A 24,241-nucleotide genomic window follows, 5' to 3' on the forward strand; every position below is an offset into this window, starting at 1 on the left:
TATTTTAAATTTAAACAAATAATTTGAAACGATGCTAATTCCACGTAACAAAGAGTTCCAGACAAGCGCCCTTCAAATTACTATTAATTTTTTATAATGATTTTAAAAATCAAGTCAAATTTTGAGAGGACTCAGCATTATTCTCGGTAGGTCCTATCGAGAATCTTTCGTTCTTTTCACACTATTTTGATTTGAACCTCGGTCAGGACAGATCCAACGGCTCAAACATAAGATGCAACATTTCCTCCAGCTCCCGCACCGCAACCGTATAAAACTCTTCCCTGCACCTTCCTTTGGCGGTCTTTCAACTTTTAGCTCTCCGATTCCCTCCTTCGTCCTCTCTCTCTCTCTCTCTCTCTCTCTCTCAAATTCTCTGGCTATTAAGATGCATAAGGAGTTCCAGGTAAACAATTTCTCGAGTTTGTTAGTGTTGGTTGTTGTCTGGTTGATGAGGAAATGGAGGAAAGTGAAAGCTTAGGTCTTACGCTTTATTTGATGTTTTCTCTCTCTCTCTCTCTCTCTCTCTCTCTCTCTCTCTCTCTCTCTCTCTCTCTCTCTCTCTCTCTCTCTCTCTTTTCCTTTGATTGTTTAAAATTGGAAGAGCTGAGCTGGTTAGCGACTACGATGTTTGATTTTGCTTTAGGTTTGGATTTTGTTTGGTTCCTGAGAAAATGGAGGAAAAGGAAAGCAAAGCGATGTCGTAGGTGTTAAGTTGTGTATTGTTCTGTGCTTTTGGTTTCCTAGAACTGAAATTGATTAGCGTTAAAGGAAATGGAGTGGATAAATGGACTTTTTTTAGGCCAAATTTTGTTTTGATTTTAGTGAAGCAGACTATTTGTTCGTGTTTGGTAAAATCAAAGAAAATAGAAAAAGGAAACAATTCGAGGCTTATGATTTCTTGTTGACGCTTCTTTGTTCTACTCCTAATTGAATAATCAAACTTCGTTGAGAGTGAATATTGGTGTTATATGTTCTGTTAAGCATAGCTTTTTACTGGTAAAAAAAAAAAAGTTAATCACAGCTTTCCACTTCTTTTTTTCCTTTTTTTTTTTTTTTTTTTTTTTTTTTTTTTTTTTTTAATGTTTAAGTAGAGTACTTAGTTTGGTTCTTTATTCACATATCTTTAATGTTTATGATAGATGTTATAATTCGATTAATATGGTTTGATATTCGTACTTGAAGTCATTGTGCTGATTCCTTGATCTGAGAGTTTTGGTCGTGTCTCTTTAAACATTGGATGCTTAGATATATACATGAAGTTGTTATTACAGAATAATATATATGTACTTTTAACATACATTGAGATAAATCTTTTTTCAAACAGTGAGTTTCTTGGACCTTTTTGAGATTGAGGTGGCTTCATGGGTTTCGCTTTGGGCTCTGTTCTGATGAGGATGGGCCTGGCAGGCCCTGACGAAGCTTCAGTAAATGCTATAACTTTATTCATAGTGCTTCTTTGTGCTTGTATTGTAATCGGGCATCTTCTTGAGAAGAATCGATGGATGACTGAGTCAATTACTGCCCTTGCCATTGTGAGTTTCTCTACCTTATATTGTATAGGGCATTGGCCTGCTACTTTCAATTATAGTAAATGTAATGTTCGTAATAGTATATAATTTTTGTAGTATTATTGAACTCTGTGGATAACTTTCTTTGGGGTTGATTACAGGGTCTTTGTTGTGGAACTGTAATTCTACTAACTACCAAGGGAAAAAGCTCACACGTCTTAGTATTTAGTGAAGATCTTTTCTTTATATACCTTCTACCACCTATCATATTTAATGCTGGGTAAGATTGGTTCTCCCTATCAAAAGCTTCACCTTTTTGTTGATTCTCTTTGCTTCCCCTCCCCCCCAATCAAATATTGCTTCTTCAGTGCAGTACACTTGATGTAAGCAAGGGTCTCCTTCACTTTAAACTTTAAATTTTAGAGCATATTTGCATTTGTTTTGATTTAGTCTTATCCCTCATCTCTGTTCTTGTGGACTACAGTTAGTAATTAGAGACAATATAAAGCTTAGCTTCTTTTCTCCTGAACTGAGTATTTATATTCCCCTTGCTTATATTTGAAATAGATGTGTTCTCTTTTGGATTTTTATTTATTTTGAGTGAGGTGTGGATGGATTGAGTATATTATAATTATCAACGCCTGCATTAGAGAAGGTTTTTTCGTATGTTAAAAATTAATTTTTGATACTCAGTTTCTGATCGTATCCTTTTCCTGTTCAGTTTTCAGGTGAAAAAGAAGCACTTTTTTCGAAACTTCATGACAATCATTTTGTTTGGTGCTGTTGGTAGTTTCATATCCTTTTTCATCATATCACTAGGTATGTTCACAATCTGCAGACATGCTTACATCATATGGATATGACAAGCATGCAGTCTTTCTTGAATACAAGATGTTGCATTGTTCCATGTTATCTAACTGGACCGATATTTTGCTTGTTGTGCATGTATATGCAACTACACACATCCATTTGAGTTTTATATACATGCATTTTACTCATTAAAAAGAAAATGTTTATGCATACTGGCGTGAGGGGTTTTCCACCTGTGATTTTGTGCTGTATGAGTTTAATTGACTACACCCTGTTATATTTTGATTCATTAATTATTAAAAAAAAATTCTGTTGCTAGAAATTAGGAAGAAATATTATATGAGGGAGCCAGAAAGTATTCCTAGATTTCCCTATGAAAATAATTGCCAGTGATACTGTAATAGAAGCATTAAAAAATTTACAAGAATTATACAAAACAATTTTTAAGTTATGTTGAGTTTGTTGACAAGTGGAGGATTATCTTATTAATGTGTCCGTTGACTAGAAATACTTTTGAATCTGAATGTTAAAGCAATTTTTTTTTCAAATTCCAGAATGAGAAATATATATATATAATGGAAATATCATTAAAAGCGTAAGATGCCCACATATACACAAGAAGTATATAAGAGAAGCCACTTAGGTAGTAGAGGCAAAAAGAATAAGAAAATCCTGATAACTAATCACTAAAGGAGAAACACAAGCAGCTGTCAAAAACATACAAAGTGTTGAAAAATAAAGATCTTAACTCATCTACAGTTCTCTTGTAGTCCTCAAAACACCTATCATTCCATTCCTTCCGTAGATACTACAAAAGGCACGAAGATACCATATTCCATATAGTAGCACTCCGAGTGTTGCCAGCAGTCCACTAACAAACAAACATATCGATTACTCGTCTAGACATAACCCAAGACAACCCAAATCGATTGAAGAAGACATTCCAAATGGCACAAGCAACCTTAAAATGAAGAAGAAGATGGTCAACGGAATCTCTATTCCTTTTGCACATAACACACCAATCAACTACAATGATGCGCCGCTTCCGGAGATTGTCCATGGCAAGAATCTTCCTTAGGGCCGCCATCCACACAAAAAGGTCATCATCAACGGAACCTTAATCCTCCAAACACTCTTCCAATAGAAACAGAAACCATTGTGACAACCCAAGACATTGTAGAAGGATGTAACACTAAACAATCCTCTTTTGGAAGGGATCCAACACAACTTGTCTTCCCTTTTCGATCTTATTCTTACTAAATACAACATTTTATAGAATGAGACAAAGACATTCACCTCCCAATCCTATGCTGCTCTAGCAAAGCTCACATTCCACTAAATGGCACCTCCGGAAAAATCCATGTGAGCCTCAACAAGAGCATCCTTTGCGCGAGACTCTAACCTTGTAGCCATCCTTCAGGGCTATATCCCCTTTCCAAAGATCATGCCAGAATGTAACCTTGGAGCCATCTACCACTTCAAATTTGGTGTGACTACAAAATTTTCCCCAACCCCTTCTAATATTCTTCCATAAACCCACTCCATAGGCCCCAATAGGCTCACTAGAACACTACCCTCTCCATGAACTTCCATATTTAGAGCCTACCAACACTCCACCAAGCCTTTCTTTTAAGCCCATATCGCCAAAGCCATTTATCTAAAAGAGCATGATTGAACCTCAACAGGTTCCTAATCCCCTCCCTCAGAGATTGGCGTACACACCTTTGGCTAACTCACCAGGTGATATTTGAACTTTTCGCCTAGCCCACCCCATAAGAAATCATGTTGGAGCTTCTCAATACGGTTTACAACACTTGAAGGGAGAGAAACGAGGGATATGAAGTACGTAGGTAAGTTGGATAGGGTGCTCTTGATAAGGGTAACCCTACCGCCCTTAGGCAAATACAACATTTTCTAACTAGCCAACCGATATTCTATTTTTTCGATAACACCATCCCATATATGCTTTGGTTCCTCCGGCAGATCGTGGTTTCTCTGGAGGGGGTTGTTCTAGTAGAGCTAGTTCTCTCAACTCTACATGCGGTTCCCAGGCTATTTCTCTTATGGAGTGGTCCTTGTTTTGGTCTTCGATAGGGTCCGGGGACAAGGGGGAAGAGGATAAAACTGTGGCTTTCCTATCTGCTCTTGACGAGGAACATAGGAGGTGGGATGAGATTGAGAGGTGTGAGCTTTAGGTGCTTAGGGTTGTGTTGTTTTGTGGGCTGTTTGTGTGGGGTCAGTTGTGAGGTTGTTGCTTCTTGTATACTCCGTGTGTACTAGGGGCGCCTTACGCTGTTTTTTTTAATAAATTTGCATTACTTATCAAAAAAAATATATGCTTGGCCTTAAATGATGCCCCCAAAGGAAGACCAAGATACTTCAAAGGCAGGAACGCAACCCCACAACCCAAAATCCAAGCCAGCTCAGGCACATTATCAACAATTCCCACCGGAACCAATTCCGTTAGGTTATTACTCAAAAAGTACGTTTACATTCTTTGTTAGAAGGGAATTGGGTTTACATTCTCTGCTAGATGCTGGATATCATTATAACAAAACTTCTGTAATGTTATTCTATCTTGTTATGAGGTTGAAGTTTGTAAAATGCTGAAACTTGAGACCATTGTTATATTAGAAACCTCCTTCGAGAGTAAATGTATTGTGTGAATCCTTAGCAGACGTTTATGATATTTACTCCAAGATGTGTGCTTGCCTTGGATCTGTCAGTAAAATTATTTTCTTTCAAGTGTACAAGTTAATACTACTAGAACCAGTGCATGAATGATTTTGATGGATTTCAAATGGCATGTTCACATTTATCATCAGAATCTCAGCATATCATGCCATTTCTTGGTTGGAAAGAGAAAGGTACCACCAAAATGAAAAATAAAAGGAAATGGTTAATCTAAACGATAAAAAAAACTGGTTTTTGTTTGTAACTTTATGTTTGGCCTTATTGATACCTATTCAGCATATATTTATGTTTTATGATGTTGTAACTTTTAGAATCTTGATCCAGGTTCAATGCAGCTATTCAAAAAATTGGATGTTGGTTTCCTGGAGATTGGAGATTATCTTGGTAATCCTCACTTTCTTATGTTAAATTTCATATCAATATTTGGTAGACTTACATTTTTCTATTGGTATGGGATCTTTTGGACACCAAATTTAAAGGTGGAGCTCAGTCTCTTCACACCTCTTTGCTCTATGAATTGGGTTGGAATCTGTACTGTTCTTTTCTGTTTTCTCTCTGGTTGTCTGTGTCTCACAGTCATGTTCTGAATGCTATACCATGATTGGCTGTAGACAAAGTTCCTTCCTCTTAAAGCCATATCTTCACATAAAGCTTAAAAATCATTATGTATTATACTGCTGTTTAGGGTTTAGGGTTTAGCTTAAAAATCTTGACTTGGCCCTAATTATAGTTTATTTCATTACTTGTAGCACTTGGAGCTATCTTTTCAGCTACAGATTCTGTTTGCACATTGCAGGTAACAAATATTGAAAAGGCAGCAGGTCTGTGTACAATTGCAAGAAATTGGTGAATAACTAGATAAAGCATTCCTCACTAAGTTTCCGTCTCTCGTGGCAGGTGCTTAATCAGGAAGAGACACCTTTACTGTACAGTCTAGTCTTTGGGGAAGGTGTAGTCAATGATGCCACATCTGTGGTACTTTTCAATGCAATCCAGAGATTTGACCTTTCCAATATCACCTCAACCGATGCCTTGCGATTAATTGGCAGTTTCTTATATTTATTCTTCACCAGCACGGTTCTGGGGGTAGCAGTGAGTCTCTCTCTCGCTCTCTATGTGTGTGTGTGTGTGTGTGTGTGTGTGTGTGTGCAAGGATGGAGCCAAATAATTTTTTTTTTTTTTTTAAGTAGGGGTTAAAGTATGAATATATATAAAGCCAAATTTTAAGTAAATTAACCATAACCTAGTTTTTATGTTTTTATTATTCCCTTCAATTTTAAATCAATATGCAAAACTGAAAAGAAAGTTTTTTTTTTTAAAAAAAAAAATTAAAGAAAACCGTTTTCCAAAGATTCAGAGAATGAAAAACAAAAATAAAAAAGTCTCAGTTTTTGTATTGAAATTGAGAAATTTTAGTTGGATGAATTGTGTGCTTCTCGGCGTTCTCGCAAGGTTTTACCTGGATGACATGGCTCTTGAAGCTAACATGCTCTTACTTTTTTTGTTAGAACAACCCACTCTAACTAACACAGTAGCCCACTAACTGTTATACAAAACACATTATATTCTGCACACAACACATTCTGCTAAACGCAACACAAAACAAATAAAACACATCTTCTAGACCTTTCTAATGATTTTTAGCTATATTGAAATGAATCCCCATTTTATGTTATCTTTGTCACACATCCTTAGGAAATCGAGCTTTGTCAAGTGTGTGATTTCTCGTCTGTCTTCTTCCAATGCACTGCTTTACTAAACCCCTTTTATTTACTTTGAACAAAGCATATGCAACTTTGTAAAGCTCATTCCATTGTTACCTTTTTTAGACATGTCCGTTGCTACCCGTGAAATATTAAAGGAAAAAGTTTTGACAATTAAGTTATTGTTCCAAATGAGATGCAACCAGTTGAAGAGATGATAAAAGGGAAGGGGCCAAGGGACCAAAAAAATTTCTTGCTAGGGGCCAATAGGCAAAAAATCTTATATATTTTTTTTTACCTTAATTATTTTTTTCTTAACAGTTGAGGGGGGGCCATGGCCCCTACCATCCCCCCCGCCCTCCATCATTGTTTGTGTGCTCGCGCGCGCTCATCTTCTTCGGTTGTTAACATTGCCTTTTTGCTGCAATATTAGGTCAGCAATATTATTCTGTTTTGCCTTTCTATGTGGTAACACGATTTATGAATTGAGTTTCTTCATGCTTTTGAGACCCTTTAGCTCACCTTAATGAGAATCATTAATAAATTAAAGAATCTATATGCTCTAGTAAATGAGGTGAGACTAGAAATTCTAGGTAACATCTGACTACGGGGAAGATTTTGGGTCTAAATCACTTGGCTTTTCTCATGGGGAAGATTCAATAGTTATAAACGAAATCCAGTTACTTAATCCTCAGGTTTCTCTGGAAGACAATTTCCTTTTATACAAAAGCAATTTTGTATGTGATGCAGTTCTAGTTTTTTATTATTATTATTATTCTTATTTTTTATGAGATGCATGTGTGTATCTTGCATGGGGAATTATATTATTTATTGACATTTTGTATCTTTTACTTGCAGGTTGGATTGCTTAGTGCATACATAATAAAGAAGTTGTACTTTGGCAGGTAGCCAAGGGCTAGTAATTGCCTTTTTATTAGTATTTAATTCTCGATTTTATGTCAAGTTTCCTCTTTTTTTCTTTTTCTTCTGTTTATTTTTATCACATGTAATCTGTTGGATTCTCTAATATAAAACAAATGTGCTTTATTTTTTGATTGGGGAACTTTAGGTGTTGTTCAGTGGAGTTTACCTATTAGTATTGATAGGTGTGGTGCACTTTGCATTTAACCTTAGTTTTCTTTTGTTTCAGAATCTGCTAATCTTTGGCTACAAAGAACAATTTACGTAATGAAGTAGTTGTCTAACTGCAGAATATTATGATCAATTAGGAAAATAAATCAACAATTATTGGACGTGACTAATTGAATTATGCAGGATGTGCTAAAGTTTTCATAGGTATAGCAATTGTCTGGTATAGCCCATGAACTTCATTCAGCTGTGATGATTTTACAATCACAATTTTGTCAAGAATAGTGCACAGAATGTGGTGATAAACGATAATGCCATTGTTGTGACTCTCTAAAAACGAAAAAAAATTACACGTTTCAGCTGTATCAAGCAAGATAACTACAAAGAAAACAAGAAAAACGTATGTTCTGTTTTATTTAAGTTTATTTACTTGGAATTGAAATTTTTAAAATGTTGCCAGGCACTCTACTGATCGTGAAGTTGCTCTTATGATGCTAATGGCTTACCTTTCATACATGATGGCTGAAGTAAGATTCTTTTAATATGTTGAGCTGAAGATTTCATGTAATAGAACTTGTGGTCTAATGATGATGTTAAAACCTGTCTTCCAGCTGTTCTATTTAAGTGGCATTCTTACTGTGTTCTTTTGCGGGATTGTTATGTCGCACTACACCTGGCATAATGTGACTGAAAGTTCAAGAGTCACAACTAGGTATGTTAACTTTGTAAATATTTTCTTAGACATTGAAACCCACTTTTCTTTCCTAATTATTAATCTATGCAGGCATGCCTTTGCTACATTGTCATTTATCTCAGAGATTTTCATCTTCCTATATGTTGGTATGGATGCCTTGGACATCGAGAAGTGGACAGTTGTAAGCAAGAGGTAATAATCTACAAGTTTACAAAAGAATAATCCAACTAAGCTTAATCTTGCCCTGTAATCAATATATTTTATTGTTGATATGTTCATCCTGCGTTGTTTTAAGGATTACAGGAAGTTCAAATTCTCTTATATTTTTATCACAATTGTTTTCTATGTAACTTGATTGTTGCAAATAGTTTTGTCATTTTTGTAATTTGAGCTCAATTTACTTTCACAGTCCTGGGACATCAGTTGGGGTGAGTTCGATATTGCTTGGCTTGGTTCTGATTGGAAGGGCAGCTTTTGTATTCCCCCTATCTTTTATATCCAACTTAACCAAGAAGTCTCAGAATGACAAAATTGCATTTAAGCAGCAGGTAGACATATTTTATATTGTTGTGTTGAGTTTTTCATCTCCCTGAATTCTCAGTTGCTCATTAAAATTACTCAAGCAGGTGACCATATGGTGGGCTGGACTCATGCGAGGTGCTGTATCCGTGGCACTTGCTTATAATCAGGTAAAAGTGGGACAAGTATACTTTGCTACACATTACGAGTGTTATGGCTCTTCTCACAATATTTGAGTCGGGACCCATATTCATGTTGGGCATGGGTGGGACCTTTGTTGGGCCACATGGGTCACACCAATTTGTGTCTTGGTGCTGAATAAGGATATATGCTTTGGTGGTGAGGATGTCATTTTCCTTATTTCTTGGTGCATTTTCCATGCTATAATCTTTTTGCAGTAGCAGGTGACATCATGATAATGTTACCATATATAGTCTTATCATTCCTACTGTTTTGAATACTTAAAACTAAATTAGCGATACACATCATGATGTGTGTGCAGTTTGCTAGGGCAGGACATACTCAACAGCTGGCAAATGCAATGATGATCACCAGCACCATCACAGTTGTTCTCTTCACTACTGTGGTAAGATACCTCATTCCACTGAGGTTAAAAAAGTTGTCCTCGATTTTGGACTGCTCTGTTTTACAAGAGTATTTGCCATTATTTACAATTTATGTCTGTTTTTAAACATATGTGATTTCCACAATCCCAACTCTCTCCTCAGCGACTAGGTTAATGTGATTATAGTAATGCTATATGCAAGATTTGAATCTCCCTCTTATCCCCCCAAAGGTGACATGGCTTTCAAAATCACCATTAGATTAAAATCCAATAATAATCCATCATAAATCCAATAGTGATTTTAAAAGCCATATCACGTATGGGAGGATAAAAGAGGGATAAGACTCTTGCATATAGCATTACTCGGTTAGAATTTTGATAGGCATCCGATATCTATGGATAAATGGGAAGATGAGGACTTGTAGTCATCTGTTGGAGAATGGTGTCTTTTTTGCATGCAATTTTTTGCCCTAAATTCCATGTAGTGTGATGCATGTGGTTCCCCCCATCCCTCTCTTTCTTCTTAAGTACTAGGTTAAGGTGGCCATTATATCCTGGAGTTGAATTCAACACATTTATAACGACATTGGAAAATTGAACATCTAGTAGTCCGATGGTAGTGGTATTTTTGTTCCTTTTTTTTTTTTTTTTTTTTTTTTTTTTGTTTTTGCATGATATTAGCCAAGTGTGGAGGCCTGGCTTTTTACACATTGGTCAATAGGTCTCTTTTGGTGCCATTCTGTTATGAGTACATGTATAGTTTGAAGTTTTGCCTTCGACTATGAAGATGGATATAAGAAAAAGGGTTGAAGGTGGCAATCTCATTGTAAAGGGGACTCTTATGGGCTGAGTGGCTCTTGGTTTCACCATAAAGCATTAGGGAATTCTTACCACCATACTTCCAAGCATTTATGTGACATTCCATACCTAAACATATTTTAGATCGTTTCATGGTATGCGAGAGTTGGGCCGTCCATTGCTCAAACGCTACAAAGGCTAGGTCCAACCAAGACCATCCTATTTGTTATTTGTTGTAAACTGTGATGAAAGCGAATAATTATTGTAGATAAGCTGTGTTTGATGATGATTTCATTTCAGGTGGGCGGAATATTGACTAAGCCTCTTGTGAGGTTCTTGCAACCAACGCAAAAACACTCGGGAATCCTGATGTACTCTGAATTAACTCCTAAAGATCTGAATCTTCCACTTCTGACCAATGGGGGGCACTCAGAAGCTGACATGGGGACCAACATTCCCCGTCCAACTAGTTTACGAATGCTCTTGAGCACCCCAACTCACACAGTCCATCACTACTGGAGAAAGTTTGATAATGCTTTCATGCGTCCCGTGTTTGGCGGGAGGGGATTTGTTCCCCATGTCCCCGGTTCACCGACCGAAAGCATCGTCCAGTAATGAGATATAGAGAACCATATATAGTAAATTATGTAATTTGATAGCCACTTGAGATTTGATGTATGATTTTCTATATATAAATTCCCAAAACAAAAGATGCACTGGGAAAAGAAAAGAAAGATGTCCATGCCATGGTCATGACTAGTCTCAATATAACAAGCCATGTCCATTCCTCTGCAGTTTGCAGCTGCAATGCCGTTGTTCAAAACCCGAGCGCATTTGTTCGGTAACGTGGAAAGCGAAAACCTCACTTCCTCTTGGGTATTGCTTCTGTTTGGTGGAGCCTTGAGACCGATGACTTCGCTGCAGTGATGAAGGCCATGAATAAAAGTAGAGTTAATTAGAGTTTAACTGTTATGAAAAAGAAAATAAAGAGTTTAAACTACTTGAGATTTGGGCCAAATTTAATTAATCTATGTATAGCCAATCCTTAAGTGTCCCTTTACCAACACATTTGTTAAGCAAATCACTCCATTTCCATGAATTCCAAAAACAAAAAGTAAATGGGATTTTTTTTTTTTTTTTGCTTTATATATATATATATATATATATATATATATATATATATTACATAGTTGATTTCTGCCTTTCTGGATGGTAAAAGGAAAAAAGAAAAAGAAAAAAGTAAAGAAATTTGAGATGTTGGTTTTGATTTTGCGAAGGTAAGGAGGAGAGGTTTGGAAAGGCACAATAGCTCGGGGCACTAACTGTGGCTTCAATATTGAGATCCCCTGGAACTGGAATTTATTTGAGGGCATTTCGGTCCTTCTACGTCTAAAAAGTGCATATTCCTGTGATTTATTGAGATTCGCTAACAAGGTTTTTTTAAAGAAAATAGTAGACCCTAGTTTGAACACCCTTAGGTTATAACTGCTCCGTTTGAACACTCCTAGTTTGTACCAAGACTGAGCACCAGACCGTCACCATGAACAACACTTTATAGCTATAAGGATTATATTCGAACCGAGCACTAAATCGTTGCCGCATTTGTTCTCCTTTATAATATGATCGAACACCATGTCGTCATTATGGGGAGATCTACATTCTAATATATACCTAAATAAAGTTATCCTTCGCTATTCATTTTTCTTATGCACTTATGCTCCGTTTGTTTCAACGTAAAATGGTTTTCGTCGTAAAATGATTTCAGGGAAGTCATTTTTCTGAAAAATATTTTTCGGCGAAAGCATTTTTCGGTGTTTAGTGCGTACAGAAAATCACAAATATTTTTAATATTTTTATTCAATCATATTAACCCATAAAAATTAATTTTTTATTCAAAACATATATATATATATATTAATGTAAAATAATATAAAAATTATTGAATACGAGATTCCGTCCTTGACAGACAGAATTCCGACCACTTTTACCGGATTCCGCCACTCCGGCTACTATAGCCCGAATTCGAGATATAGGCCGGAATTAGGGATGTAAACGAAGCAAAGCTACCCGTGAGCTCGCTCGGGCTCGGCTCGATAAGGCTCGGCTCGTGCGCGACTCAGTTATTAAATGAGCTACTCGTGGACATGAAAATATACTCGATTATTAAACGATACATACCCGTATAAAACCCGGTTCGCTCGTTTAAAGTTCGCGAACATACTCGTAAAAAGGCTCGGCTCGCTTATTAGCTCAACTCGTATATATTTATTAATAAATATATATCACTTATTAATTAACAATAATTAATTATTGTTATACAATGTATAATTATTAGTTATATTTATAAGTATCTATATAATATATAATTTAATTATAAAAAATAATTAAATTGATTATATCTTATATGATCTAAGAGACTAAGACTCTAAGTCTAATAATTAAATATCTAATGATTTTTGAATTAACAATAAATTGTTAATCATATAATTTAATGAAAATCTTGATACTTAATCTATTATTCAAATAATCATATCTTATACAATGACAATGTAATTGGTATAATCCCATATCAATTGATTAGCATTAAAATCAACGATGTGTTTCTTATAATCACAAATTAAGTATAATTATTAAAATTCATATCATTAGATTATATGATCATATGTATTATCACTAAAATTTATATGAAATGCATATGATCTAACATTTATATGATATTAAATTTTTAGTGATATAGCACATTATATCTTTATTATATAATGTAACAATCATATAAACAATACTTATTTTGTATTATTATATGATTAAGTGTGATATAAGTTCTAACAGTTTACTATGATGTAACAACAATAAATGATGTGATCAAACAATTCATTTGATTCAATTTAAGCATGATCTGACCATTTATATGATATGAAATCTCATCTCATATGGCACAATGTATTATGTAATAATCATATAAAAAATACTTATTTTGTATCATTTTATAATTAAATGTTATCTAAGTTCTATCAATTTTAGTTGTATCATGTCATATAAATGTTATTATTAGCTACTAATAAAGTTAGGATAAGTAATTAAGTATGATTCATAATTTTCATATCATATCATAAATAATCTCATATTATATGATATGAATCATAATTCATAACTATATATAATTAAAAATTAAGATATAACAATAAATTATTATAACCACATAATGACATAGTCATATAACTACTTAAGTCATGACTCATAAGTATACAATTCACACCAAGTAACTAATATAAATTATAATGATTAAGTATCTTGTTACTTAGATAATTTTGATATATACTTGACACTTCTAACTTAAGTATAAAATAATAATTAAGTATGATTATATTATTATTATTATTATTATTATTATTATTATTATTATTATTATAGTTTAAATATAATAAATAATTTGTAAACTTTTACTCTTGAGCCTATGAATTAATGAATAATGATTAAATGTAATTTGTGTAAATATCAATTATGGATTTATGATTAACATTTACCAGATTATCTAATTAAGTATAAATGTATAATTATATCAATATGTAACTTATAAGTTAGAATTAATTATTTTTAAGTATAAATAATAATTTTTTAAATTTTTAAGGGAAAAGTACACATAACCTCTTTAAATTATCACATCATTGTCAATGTACCTCCCAAACTACCAATTATGTCAATGTCCCCATTAAACTACAAAAAAATGTCAATATTCCCCTAAAAAATAATTTTTGTTTGTTTATTTATTTTTTAAAAAAAAAAATAATTTTTCAGTTTTTTTTTTTTAAAAAAAAAATTGTTCTTTTTCGTTTTTTTTTTAATTTAATAAAAAACTGGTTTTTATTTTATTTTGTTTTTTTTTCTTTCTTTCAAAAACATGCTTTTATAATTTTCAGTTATTTTTTTATTTTTTATTTAAAAAAAAATCGTTATTTTTTGTTGTTTTAATTTTTTTTCGTTTTTTAATTTATTTTTTTAAAAAAAATTAAATTTTTCCAAACCAATTTGTCTGAAACTTTCTGACAAAGCTATTTGAAAATCCCCCCAAATCCCCCCACCCCCATTTTTCCCTCCTCTGCGCCCTATGTCCTTGTACGTGCACAGTGCACAATATTGCTTTGAGCCCTTTTTTTTTTTTTTTTTTTTTTTTGACCCTTTCCTCTATTATTTTTTTATTTTATTTTATTTTTTTGTTTTTGAAATCTTTTACCCCTTTGAAGTCTGAAAAAGCAAGACACAATATACACTAGTTGTCTAAGTTTGTAGAGTGGTATGATGACTCTTGACTTTTCAACAAACTTATGACGCTACATGCCGTGTTTAGGAGAAAAAAAAATAATTGTTTACAAGTTTACAACAAGTCAACAACCACTAATACACTCATACTGTTATACGAAATGAAGGCTTGCTTCAATACTAAAACAGTGAGTTAGCTTAGCTGTTTTCCATATGGACCATCACATTCAGCTGCTTTATCCATGCCAGGTGTCCAGCTTCTACTCCCCACACTAGTCTTCTCACGCACGTCGCACACACTGTCCAAGGATTGAACACACTGTCCAAGGGTTGAACACTTCACGTCTTCACCTGTCTAGCAGCTTCCTTCTGTTCTTTCTTTCTTCCTCCTTACACCTAATGCCTTATCTTTTCTAAGTTATCTCCCTCGATCTCCTCTCCTCTCTGTCTCTCATATGCCCAACTTTCCCTTTTTTTTCCTCTCTTCGTCTCACAGGCACTCAAGAGTGAAAAATCAAGAGGGAGCTACCGAACGGAAAATGCAGATCGAGGCTAAGAGGCCTTGTTGCAGAGAAGAAGAAAATAAGAAGAAGATGGTGAAATAAGGAGAAGAGGTTGAGAGGCTGTTTTACACGCGAGACGGGCGAGCCGAGTGCCCGATAAGACACTCGACTCGTCAAAAAACCAAGCTCGAGCTCGAGCCTGGACATGATTTTACTCTTGGCGAGTCGAGCCAAGCTCCATATCTAATACCCGTCACGAGCTCGAGCCGAGCTCGAGCTCATAAATTTTCTCAACGAGCCGAGCATGAACAACCACTACTCGCCCGAGCTCGGCTCATATACATGCCTAGCCGGAATCCAAACAGTCTCGTCAGAATCTGGGTTGGCCGGATTCAGGCCAAAACGGCCGGACTCCAGACAAAACGGCCGGATTTCGGCATACTGGCTGGAATTTGCCAGAACTGCCGGAATTCGGCTGTTCTGGCCGGAATTTCCTGGCCAGATCCAGCGGTTCTAGCCAAATTCCTGCCAGATGGCCGGAATACAGTCGCTGGAATCTGGGCTGATCGGATTCCGGCGAAGATGGCCAGATTCCTACGATAGTGACCGAATGCTGTCAGATTTCAGTACCGGCAAGATTTCGGTGATAGTCGATTGTTTGAAGTGAAGGTCGACTGTATTGTTTAATAGGGATCGAATGCGTCTATCGTCTTTAGAAAATGATTTACGCTTTTAAAAAGCGAAAATCAATTTCTGAAATTTATTAAGCATTTTTTGTCAAACAGAAATCATTTTCCGGTTGACAATTATTTTCGCCCCTACCAAACACCGAAAAATACTGAAATCATTTTCTAAAAATCATTTTACGTCGAAACAAACGAAGTATTAGTACCAATTTTTTACTGACTCTATGTTGTAGTATCTTGTAGGATTAAACGTGCTTAATGAAAACAAAACAAGTGTTCTTACTATTTATTCTCTTTAAAACTTAATATCGAAAACTTTCAAACTACTTTAACACGTGTTTTTATTTGCCAATTATACGACTAAAATCTTTCTTAAAAATACATTTTCTTAAAACCAGTATTTTCTACTAATTATAAAAAATAGGAGACATTCAAATCATGCATAAATCATGTAAATCACATGCTCATATCACACGGTATAATATTACTGCATGCTTTTCTATTGTGTCAATATTGAAACATATATAATTGAAGGAAAAAATATAAAAAAGCCTCATGAATTAACAACCGATTTTAAAATAACTTTTTGAATTTTCAAGTGTACTAATATGACCCATCAAACTATCCTAGTGTGTCAAAAATGCCACTTTTATCTAAATATTCCTATAATACCCTTACTCTCTTTAAAAAAAAAAAAAGACTAAATTGAACCTTTTTTTTTTTTTTTTTGAAACAAAAATAAATAAATGCAAAATCAATCCATGTAGGGCTTAAATTACAAATCACTCGCTGCAGAATAAAAAATAATTCAAATGTCTTCAAGGTAGGCAAAAAATAACAATTTAATCATTGTAGTCAAATTCTGTCAAAATACTTGAATTATATTAAGTGTCGACGTCAACACCAATAAAATGATGACATGTGTCACTCTTGCTAAAAAAATTGATATTAAAAATATACATTTATAAAACTAAATTACTCTCTGTAGTCAAATTCCATCAAAACACTTGATGGATTCTGTTAGTATACCACATTAGCATCAATAAAATGACGACACATGTCACTTTTTTTTTTTATATATATATATATATATAAAATTAAAAATTCAAAGAAATTATTATTTTTTTATTTGGGATGGCTGCCCAGCCACCACTTTTTTTATTCTTCTTTTTTTTTTTAATTAAAAAATTTTAAAATTTTTTAATTTCTTTAACTTTTTAGTGTTATATTTATTTAAAAAAAAGTTATTTATTTATTTTTTAGGTTTTAGGAGAATAAAAGTATTATAGAAATATTTCAACAAAAATAATCTTTTTGGCACACTCTAATAATTTGATAAGTCACGTTAATACATTTAAAAATTCATAGAACTATTCTAAAATCTGCGGATAGTTTATGAGGCCATTTTTCCCATAATTTAATGTTAAATGAGTGTAGTGCTTGAAAGGGAGTTATTAGATGGCAGAACCCAATTTGTCCCATCTATCTCAACAGCTGTTCAAAGCTCGCCATTTTTCGCCCCTCAGATTATTTTATAAAAGGTTCTTTAATTATGATTTTTTCGACCGTTGCTCGCTTTTTAAAAATGGTCCTACTACGCTCCCCCACACATGGTCCACCGACAACAATTAGCTTCAACTTCCCATAATACTCTAATATTAATCTCTAAAAATGAACAGTGTTTTAGACCATCCAAAAAATGAATAATGCTCTATACATACCACATCACAATGCTGACGTGGTATTATTAATTTATCATTGGATTATTTTTTTCATTTTAATAATGACTAATTTAAATGTAAATTAACAATGTCACGCTAACATACTGGGATATAAAAATAATAGTATATTATATAACATTACTCTTCAAAAATTACGTATATTATACGACTTGGATCATGATATCTGTTTTACCGTCTAAGATAAAGCTGATATGTTATGATCTATTAGTCTTTAGATTAGTCATGGTTAATATATATTTATAATGGCAATTAGATTCTATCAGTCATGCTTGTATAAAATATTTATATAGTATATAACAATGTATATGATGCCTAGTAATTTGAAACTTTAAATGACGTGGCAAGAAAACATATTTCATAAAATTTACCCATGATTAGAATGTAAAATCCTTCTCTTTATTTGTAGAGAGAAATTTGGAATTGGCAATAGAAAATTACTTGAAATTTGCTACGAGTCTATAGTTATATGAAAATTTGTGATAAACGTAAACTACTTTCATAGGGATGTATCCTATTACTATCATATTACTAACGCCTATTAATAAAGATAATACATAACTACTTAGAAATAACATATTATCTTTTTATTCTCTGTTATTATCTACTGCTAAAATCCTAATAAAAACAATACTCTCCTCTCATTAGATAAATAGGATTCTTTTTTTTTTTTTTTAAAGTAATACTACATATTACCCCATTGTCCCTCCAAAATTAATGTGGCTCTTAAAATCACAATTGAATTTATGATAAATCACTATTTAATTTTGATCCAATGATAATTTTAAGAGCAATATCAATTTTGAGAGGACAAAAAAAAAAGGGGGGGGGTGATATGTAGCATTACTCATTTTTATATGAGCGTAAAGTCTAACATAATCTGGGATATAGGGCATGTTTGGCAAGCTCCAGTGTAGAACAGAATAGTGCTGGTTACTATTCACAATTTTTTTTTTTTTTACATTTTCCAACAAACAATCAATATCAAAACATTCTCACTTTTTTTACTTTTTATATCACATAAATAATTTTTTATTATTATTCAAATAAAAAAATTCATTACAATACAAAACCTTTTCATTTTTCTATATAAATTTTTTTTAATCACCATTTTTTACTAATTTTAAAATTAACAAACTCACTATTATATTCTGTACATTATTTGCCAAACAAGCTTATAGATGTGGAAATTATGAAGGGCCTTTTTCTGTGGGAACCGAGTTGGATTCGCAAAATAATTTGAATCATCGTTTATATGGTAGTGTAGTCATTTTCAGCGCCATTCAAGCCTCGTGGACGGCATTTTTTTGGGCTTGGATTACATACGTGTCGAAATCCCAATGGTCTACAGCACAATCTAAGTTCTAAAAGGAGACTATCGAGGTCGTGCATTTAAAACTACAAATCCAACACAGACTTTAAATACACACAAACACACGCTCTCATCACGACTCACATAGAGACAAGAGGGAGAGAAGGAGAGAGACCCACCATTTGTATCTCCGTGGAGAAGAGCCAGAACCAGGTACTACAGTCTCTCTTCTTCTTGTGTAAAGCTTCGAGTAATGGGTTTAGATGGGCATGGAAAAGTTTTTCTGCTCTCAGCCTGAATCTTGAAGAGACCATTTTCTTTCTTTTGTTGGTGGGTTATTATCAAATTTTGTTTTGTGGGTCGTGGTGTATTGTTAGCCTTCTTTGATATGATTTAGTTTTACAGTGTTTCCTTTGTGCGACAGTCGTTCTCCTGATACCGACTAGTCGTGTGCTAGATCATCATATCTTGTTTACACTTGTTGTGTCTACTTTTATGATCTTTATAGGACGTCAAATGACTAGAATGGCCCCCCTTTGAGAGTTCCCTCTAATTCCTTGAGTTTTTGAAAAAAAAAAAAAGGGATCTTTTTGCTTTGTATGTTTCTTAATTGATTTGTGGATAGTAAAAAAAGAAAAATAATTTTTAGATGTGGGGTTTGATTTTGTGAAGATAAGGAGTTATCAGCGTGTGAATGATGATGAAGAATCAATCATCAAATTGGTGGTGGCTTGACAGCCACAACGGCTCAAGGCGTTCACTATGGCTTCAATCCACTCTTACAGGTACCTTACCTAATCCCTCTTTTTGTTTATTTCCTTGTTTGGGTTTTCTTGCCTTTTTTCAAAGATATGTTAAGTGGGTCTTGATGGTTGGTTCTTGATTCTTGACCGCTGGAAAATGTGAATTCTTAATTCTCTTTCCTGAAAGTTCGAATCTTTGTACTGTTGTATGAATATTTGTGTATTTTTAATCTTCTCTTTTCAAAGTTTGAATCTTCGTACTTTTCTGTGACGAAGTGCATTTTTAGAGGGGATTTTGAACTACAAGTGATTCAACTGAACAAGTCTCGAGGAGACTGGTTGTTGTAATGTTGGGAGGATTATCTCAAATGAATACAAACAAAATTTCTAGATCTAGGGCTTGTTAGTTTGTCCAAAATTTGAAAGGAAAATAGAAAAAAGCTAAATATCTTGGATGGACCACCGTATTGGAGATTTGGATGATGAGAGTCTTCAATTAGGCAAATCTTTATATGCTATTAGGGAAAAGTCAATACTTGAGAAGGGTGAGGGCAGGGGGGTTGAAAAGTTCAGTTGGCAAATTAACTTAAGGGGTTGCTTGCTGTAGACTTGAATCAATTCCAAGTCTCTGGTTAAAGTATAGTGGTAGGCTAGCTGACTAACAAAATTCAGTCTCATTTGACAGCGCTTTTTAGTTTTTAGCAAAAAAGCAAAAGCATTAACAAACAATTTTAAACACAAAACACTTAAAGACCTTGTTTGGGATTTTACTTTAAGGAGGAGCTTAAATGTGTTTTTAGTACTTTAAAAATTGTGTCAAGCAAAAAGTCCGTTTGGTAAAAAGCTTAAAAAGTACCTTTCGACTTTTTTGCTTTAAAAAAAGCCCAAAACAGCGTTTTAGGGGAAGTTTGAAAATGAAGTTTTTTCTAAAAAGCATGAAAACTAATTTTACATCAAAACACTTTTTTGTTACATTGTGGAGATGAATTTGGGAATCTGTCTCCCGGAACAGGTACCACGTCTTGTCTTCATGGCTCTGATACCATCTGAAGTCAATGATGTGATGATTATATGGAATGTAATGGTGAGAGCGCTCATAGTGGTCCTCACTGTTGAATGTTGATTAGCCTTGGCTCCACCAAGAGCTGTCAAATGCTTTATTTATACATTTTTACTTTTAGGATTTGTCCCTCCATAGCCTGTCTTGGACCCCTTGAGGCCTTGTTAATGCAAAAAGGAACTTTCTAAACACACAAAGCAGATTCTAAGCACTAAGAAAGTAGCAAGGACCATGGGGCCCCTATTCATTGATCTAACTTTTTACGTTCTTTTTCTTCCCCTTTTCTCCTTTCTATTTGGTGGTTAAACATGGGAGTTTGGGCATGAAGAACCCTGCATGAAGTTCGTTAAAAATTAATAATCTTATTTGAGTTGTCTGAACAACTTGGTGGCACATAGATCTTAGCATATGGTAGTGTCAAGTGACTGGTCAAACAAGTTTACCACGTGCTCAACAGTAAATTTAAGCCATAATCCATGTTCACGTTCTAAATTAGATGCTTGCATTTTTCCATAGTTTCAATCTCCGGCAACTCCAGATTCTGCTAGAATTTTCAATCATTTTTTCTAATTATGACCTTTAAAGTATTAAACCCTTTATGTCCTTTAGAAAACCTGTCAATTTGTTTGTATTGATGGCTATCCTTTTTTTATTTTTTATTTTTATTTTGTGGTAGAGCTGGATGAGAAGACAAAGGCCATGCTAAAAGTGATTGAAGAAGATGCAGATTCCTTTGCTCAACGTGCAGAGATGTATTACAAGAAGCGACCGGAGCTAATCAGCATGGTTGAAGAGTTTTATCGGGCTCACCGTTCATTAGCCGAGCGATATGATCAACTGAAGTCGGACTCTAGCACTCGCCTCCTGACAACCTTGGGGTCCCCATTTTCTTCAACTAAAACTCGACCAGAAAAGTTAGAGAGTATGACGGACGACAACTGCTCAGAGACTTGTGACCCTGAAGAGTCTGATGAGTCTGATGAGTCCGAAGTTGATGATCCTGAACAGGAAGATGAAGCTCAAGATGATCAAGAAATTAAAGAAGAGGAAATTCCAAGTAGGACCAGCAATGATGAAGTGAGGAAATTGAGGGAAGAAATAGAGAGACTTGAAGCAGAGAACAGAATTCAGAAAGATGAACTAGTGCAGAAAGATGAAGAGAAGAGAGAGGTGATAAGACAGCTGAGTTTAGCGGTGGATGTGCTCAAGGATGAAAACGTGAGGCTGAGGAAGTGTCTTGCTAGAGACTCCTCCGACCCCAAGAAACGGATTCTTTTTGATTTCAACAAATTTAAGGGGACATTTCTAGGGAACTTGTTTAGTGGATCCTCGAAGGTTAGTGTTGTTGCTTTGTAGAGGTGTTAATATGTTAGTCAGTAGTGTAGTTTGTAACACATTCTACAGAGATGTCTATATTAAGGAGAATTCCCCTTCGGAAAGTTAATCTAACACTTCTTTTCAATGTATTTTCCATCGTTCTTCTTGATGTTCATGCCCACCCTTTTTTTTTTTTTTTTTTGGGTTTACTTGTACTATTGGTTTATGCTATTTTGGAGGGTAACAATTTGTGTTCGTGTGTTGGTTCAGATCGCGTCGAGACATGGGTATACAATTATATAGATCAATTTTTATTCGATTTATTTAATTAAATAGATTAGACTACTCAATCTTATTAACTTGACAATTTTGTATTAAGTTTGTAAAAAATTATTAGCCATACTGTAAGTGATCTACTGTTCACATGCTGTATCAAAGTAATATATATGGCTCTTTTGATTCAGTTAAAGATAGGTGAATAATTCATTAAAAAAAGAAAAGGGATCGTTGAATGATAGGTAAACCCATTTCCTTTATGTTTTGGTGAGTTTAATGTAAATGTTAATGACAGCACGAACACCACAAATAGTGTCAAATTATAATTAATATTCTAATACTATGCAGGGTTTGAATTCAAGACCGTTATTTTGATAACACGTTAAATTACCACTTGCCTTATAAGCTTAAGTTAATAAAAAATAATAAAAATAATATTTAAAAATATAAGAAAAGAGAAGAATCACTGTCCAGTGGCAGGACACTTTTGTTAGGCAAATAGTCAAGACCTGAAAGAAAGCCCCCAGTTTAATAATCCTTTCACTGGTGACAATACAATATGAAAAAATAAAATAAAATAAAACAGGGGACTGCAAAAACAACTACTACTTATTTTATAATTTTTTGCAGACATTATCCTATCACAACTCACAGCAATGCCTTACACCTAACTTCACACTAGATCATACTAATACTACCAAAAGGAAAAGGTAAATGAAAAGAAAAATCTACAAACATAAAGTGGAACCACTAGTAACAATAATTGGAGCTGTCCATCAACACCTCCTCACATACCAGGGAATTGCATTATGCAAACAGCAGCCACCAAAGCCAACAAAAAAGCCAAGTTTAGAGGCCCGCCGGAGGAAGCTGTAGAAACAGAGGATGATGGCGACCCAGATGGGGGGAAGGCCGTATCATGTCCGGGAGCCATAGCATCCGGGTTTGAAGTCCGGCTTGAAGGAATGGTCGGCAGTGATGACTCAGAAGGAGGAAGTGTGACACCGCCGGGAGAAGGAAACAGGGGAGTGATGTCTGGGGACAGAGCTGGAGAGAACAGAGGAACACCTGGCAAGACAGCAGGCGCAGCTGAAATAGTTGAAACTTTCCTACTTGGTGCTTCAGATGCTAATGCTGATGAAGACTGGTAGGCCATGAAGAAGATCATCGACATTGCCAAGATTGACCAACAAAAGGAACCCATAAATGATGATAGAATGATAGAATCAATGCCTTTATTATGAACTGTTATAAATGTGTTTCTCTCTCTCTCTCACACACACACACACAGAGGGGAGAAGAATGTGTGAGGAATGTGAGGAGGGTTCATGATTAAGGCTATAAAAAAGGGTCTTGTGGAAGTGTTGGTGGTGGTGGAAGATCAGTGGGACCCTTTTATGATAATACAGCCTGCATGTTCTGCTAAGGGACAAGATTGATATGTGATTTTCATCTGGAGCATGTGTTGATGAGGTGTCCTTCTATCTTTTTCCTTTTCAGCATTGTTGTTGCAGTCCACCCATGAAATCCTGTTTTTTACTGGGACACGTAGACAACATAAGAAAGTTGCAAGTCGATGTTACAAAGTGACACAAATTTTGAGCATTCCAACTCTGTTGATGCTGGTGATGAGGATTATTTTGTTTATTCTTTCTATATTCTTAATTCCCACAAATTCAATGATGAGTTTGAAAATGAGATGAACGAGAGAGATGTGTAAAGAATGAATTTGTATCGTTTTCCATAATGATAATAAAGGCAAAAAAGTGAAAGAAGTACTGTGTAATTGGGAAAAGTCCTTTAACATCCACTTTCCTTCTTTTGTTTGTTTGTTGAAAATTCTTTTAAAAAACCGACCAACAATGTGAAAGTCCGACGAAGCTCTCTTTGTTGGAATAACATGCTGTCGCAGGACAAAAGAGCAAATACATAAATTTATGTTGAACAGTTTTTCCGGCCGAAAATGAA

General features: G+C 34.5%; 3 protein-coding genes across 3 annotated transcripts; all 3 read left to right on the forward strand.

Moving 5' to 3' along the window:
* The first annotated feature begins 242 nt into the window (after positions 1-242).
* Positions 243-11,174, forward strand: LOC133851203 (sodium/hydrogen exchanger 1-like). Its single transcript, XM_062287533.1, has 15 exons — positions 243-403; positions 1,325-1,532; positions 1,670-1,788; positions 2,230-2,327; positions 5,337-5,396; positions 5,762-5,808; positions 5,910-6,104; positions 7,574-7,620; positions 8,265-8,331; positions 8,416-8,516; positions 8,589-8,690; positions 8,908-9,046; positions 9,125-9,187; positions 9,520-9,603; positions 10,681-11,174. The coding sequence occupies exons 2-15, from the start codon at positions 1,362-1,364 to the stop codon at positions 10,993-10,995; spliced, it is 1,608 nt and encodes a 535-aa protein (XP_062143517.1). The 5' UTR covers positions 243-403; positions 1,325-1,361; the 3' UTR covers positions 10,996-11,174.
* A 7,797-nt stretch (positions 11,175-18,971) lies between these two features.
* Positions 18,972-22,320, forward strand: LOC133851931 (protein NETWORKED 3C-like). Its single transcript, XM_062288560.1, has 3 exons — positions 18,972-19,090; positions 19,550-19,662; positions 21,357-22,320. The coding sequence occupies exons 2-3, from the start codon at positions 19,572-19,574 to the stop codon at positions 22,034-22,036; spliced, it is 771 nt and encodes a 256-aa protein (XP_062144544.1). The 5' UTR covers positions 18,972-19,090; positions 19,550-19,571; the 3' UTR covers positions 22,037-22,320.
* A 699-nt stretch (positions 22,321-23,019) lies between these two features.
* Positions 23,020-23,518, forward strand: LOC133851926 (uncharacterized). The gene has a single exon (XM_062288557.1). It carries the CDS (start codon positions 23,083-23,085, stop codon positions 23,422-23,424), a length of 342 nt encoding a protein of 113 aa, XP_062144541.1. The 5' UTR covers positions 23,020-23,082; the 3' UTR covers positions 23,425-23,518.
* Positions 23,519-24,241: the final 723 nt, after the last annotated feature.

The sequence above is a fragment of the Alnus glutinosa genome, chromosome 12 (genome assembly GCF_958979055.1).
Source record: "Alnus glutinosa chromosome 12, dhAlnGlut1.1, whole genome shotgun sequence".
In the NCBI taxonomy this organism is placed as follows: Eukaryota; Viridiplantae; Streptophyta; class Magnoliopsida; order Fagales; family Betulaceae; genus Alnus; species Alnus glutinosa.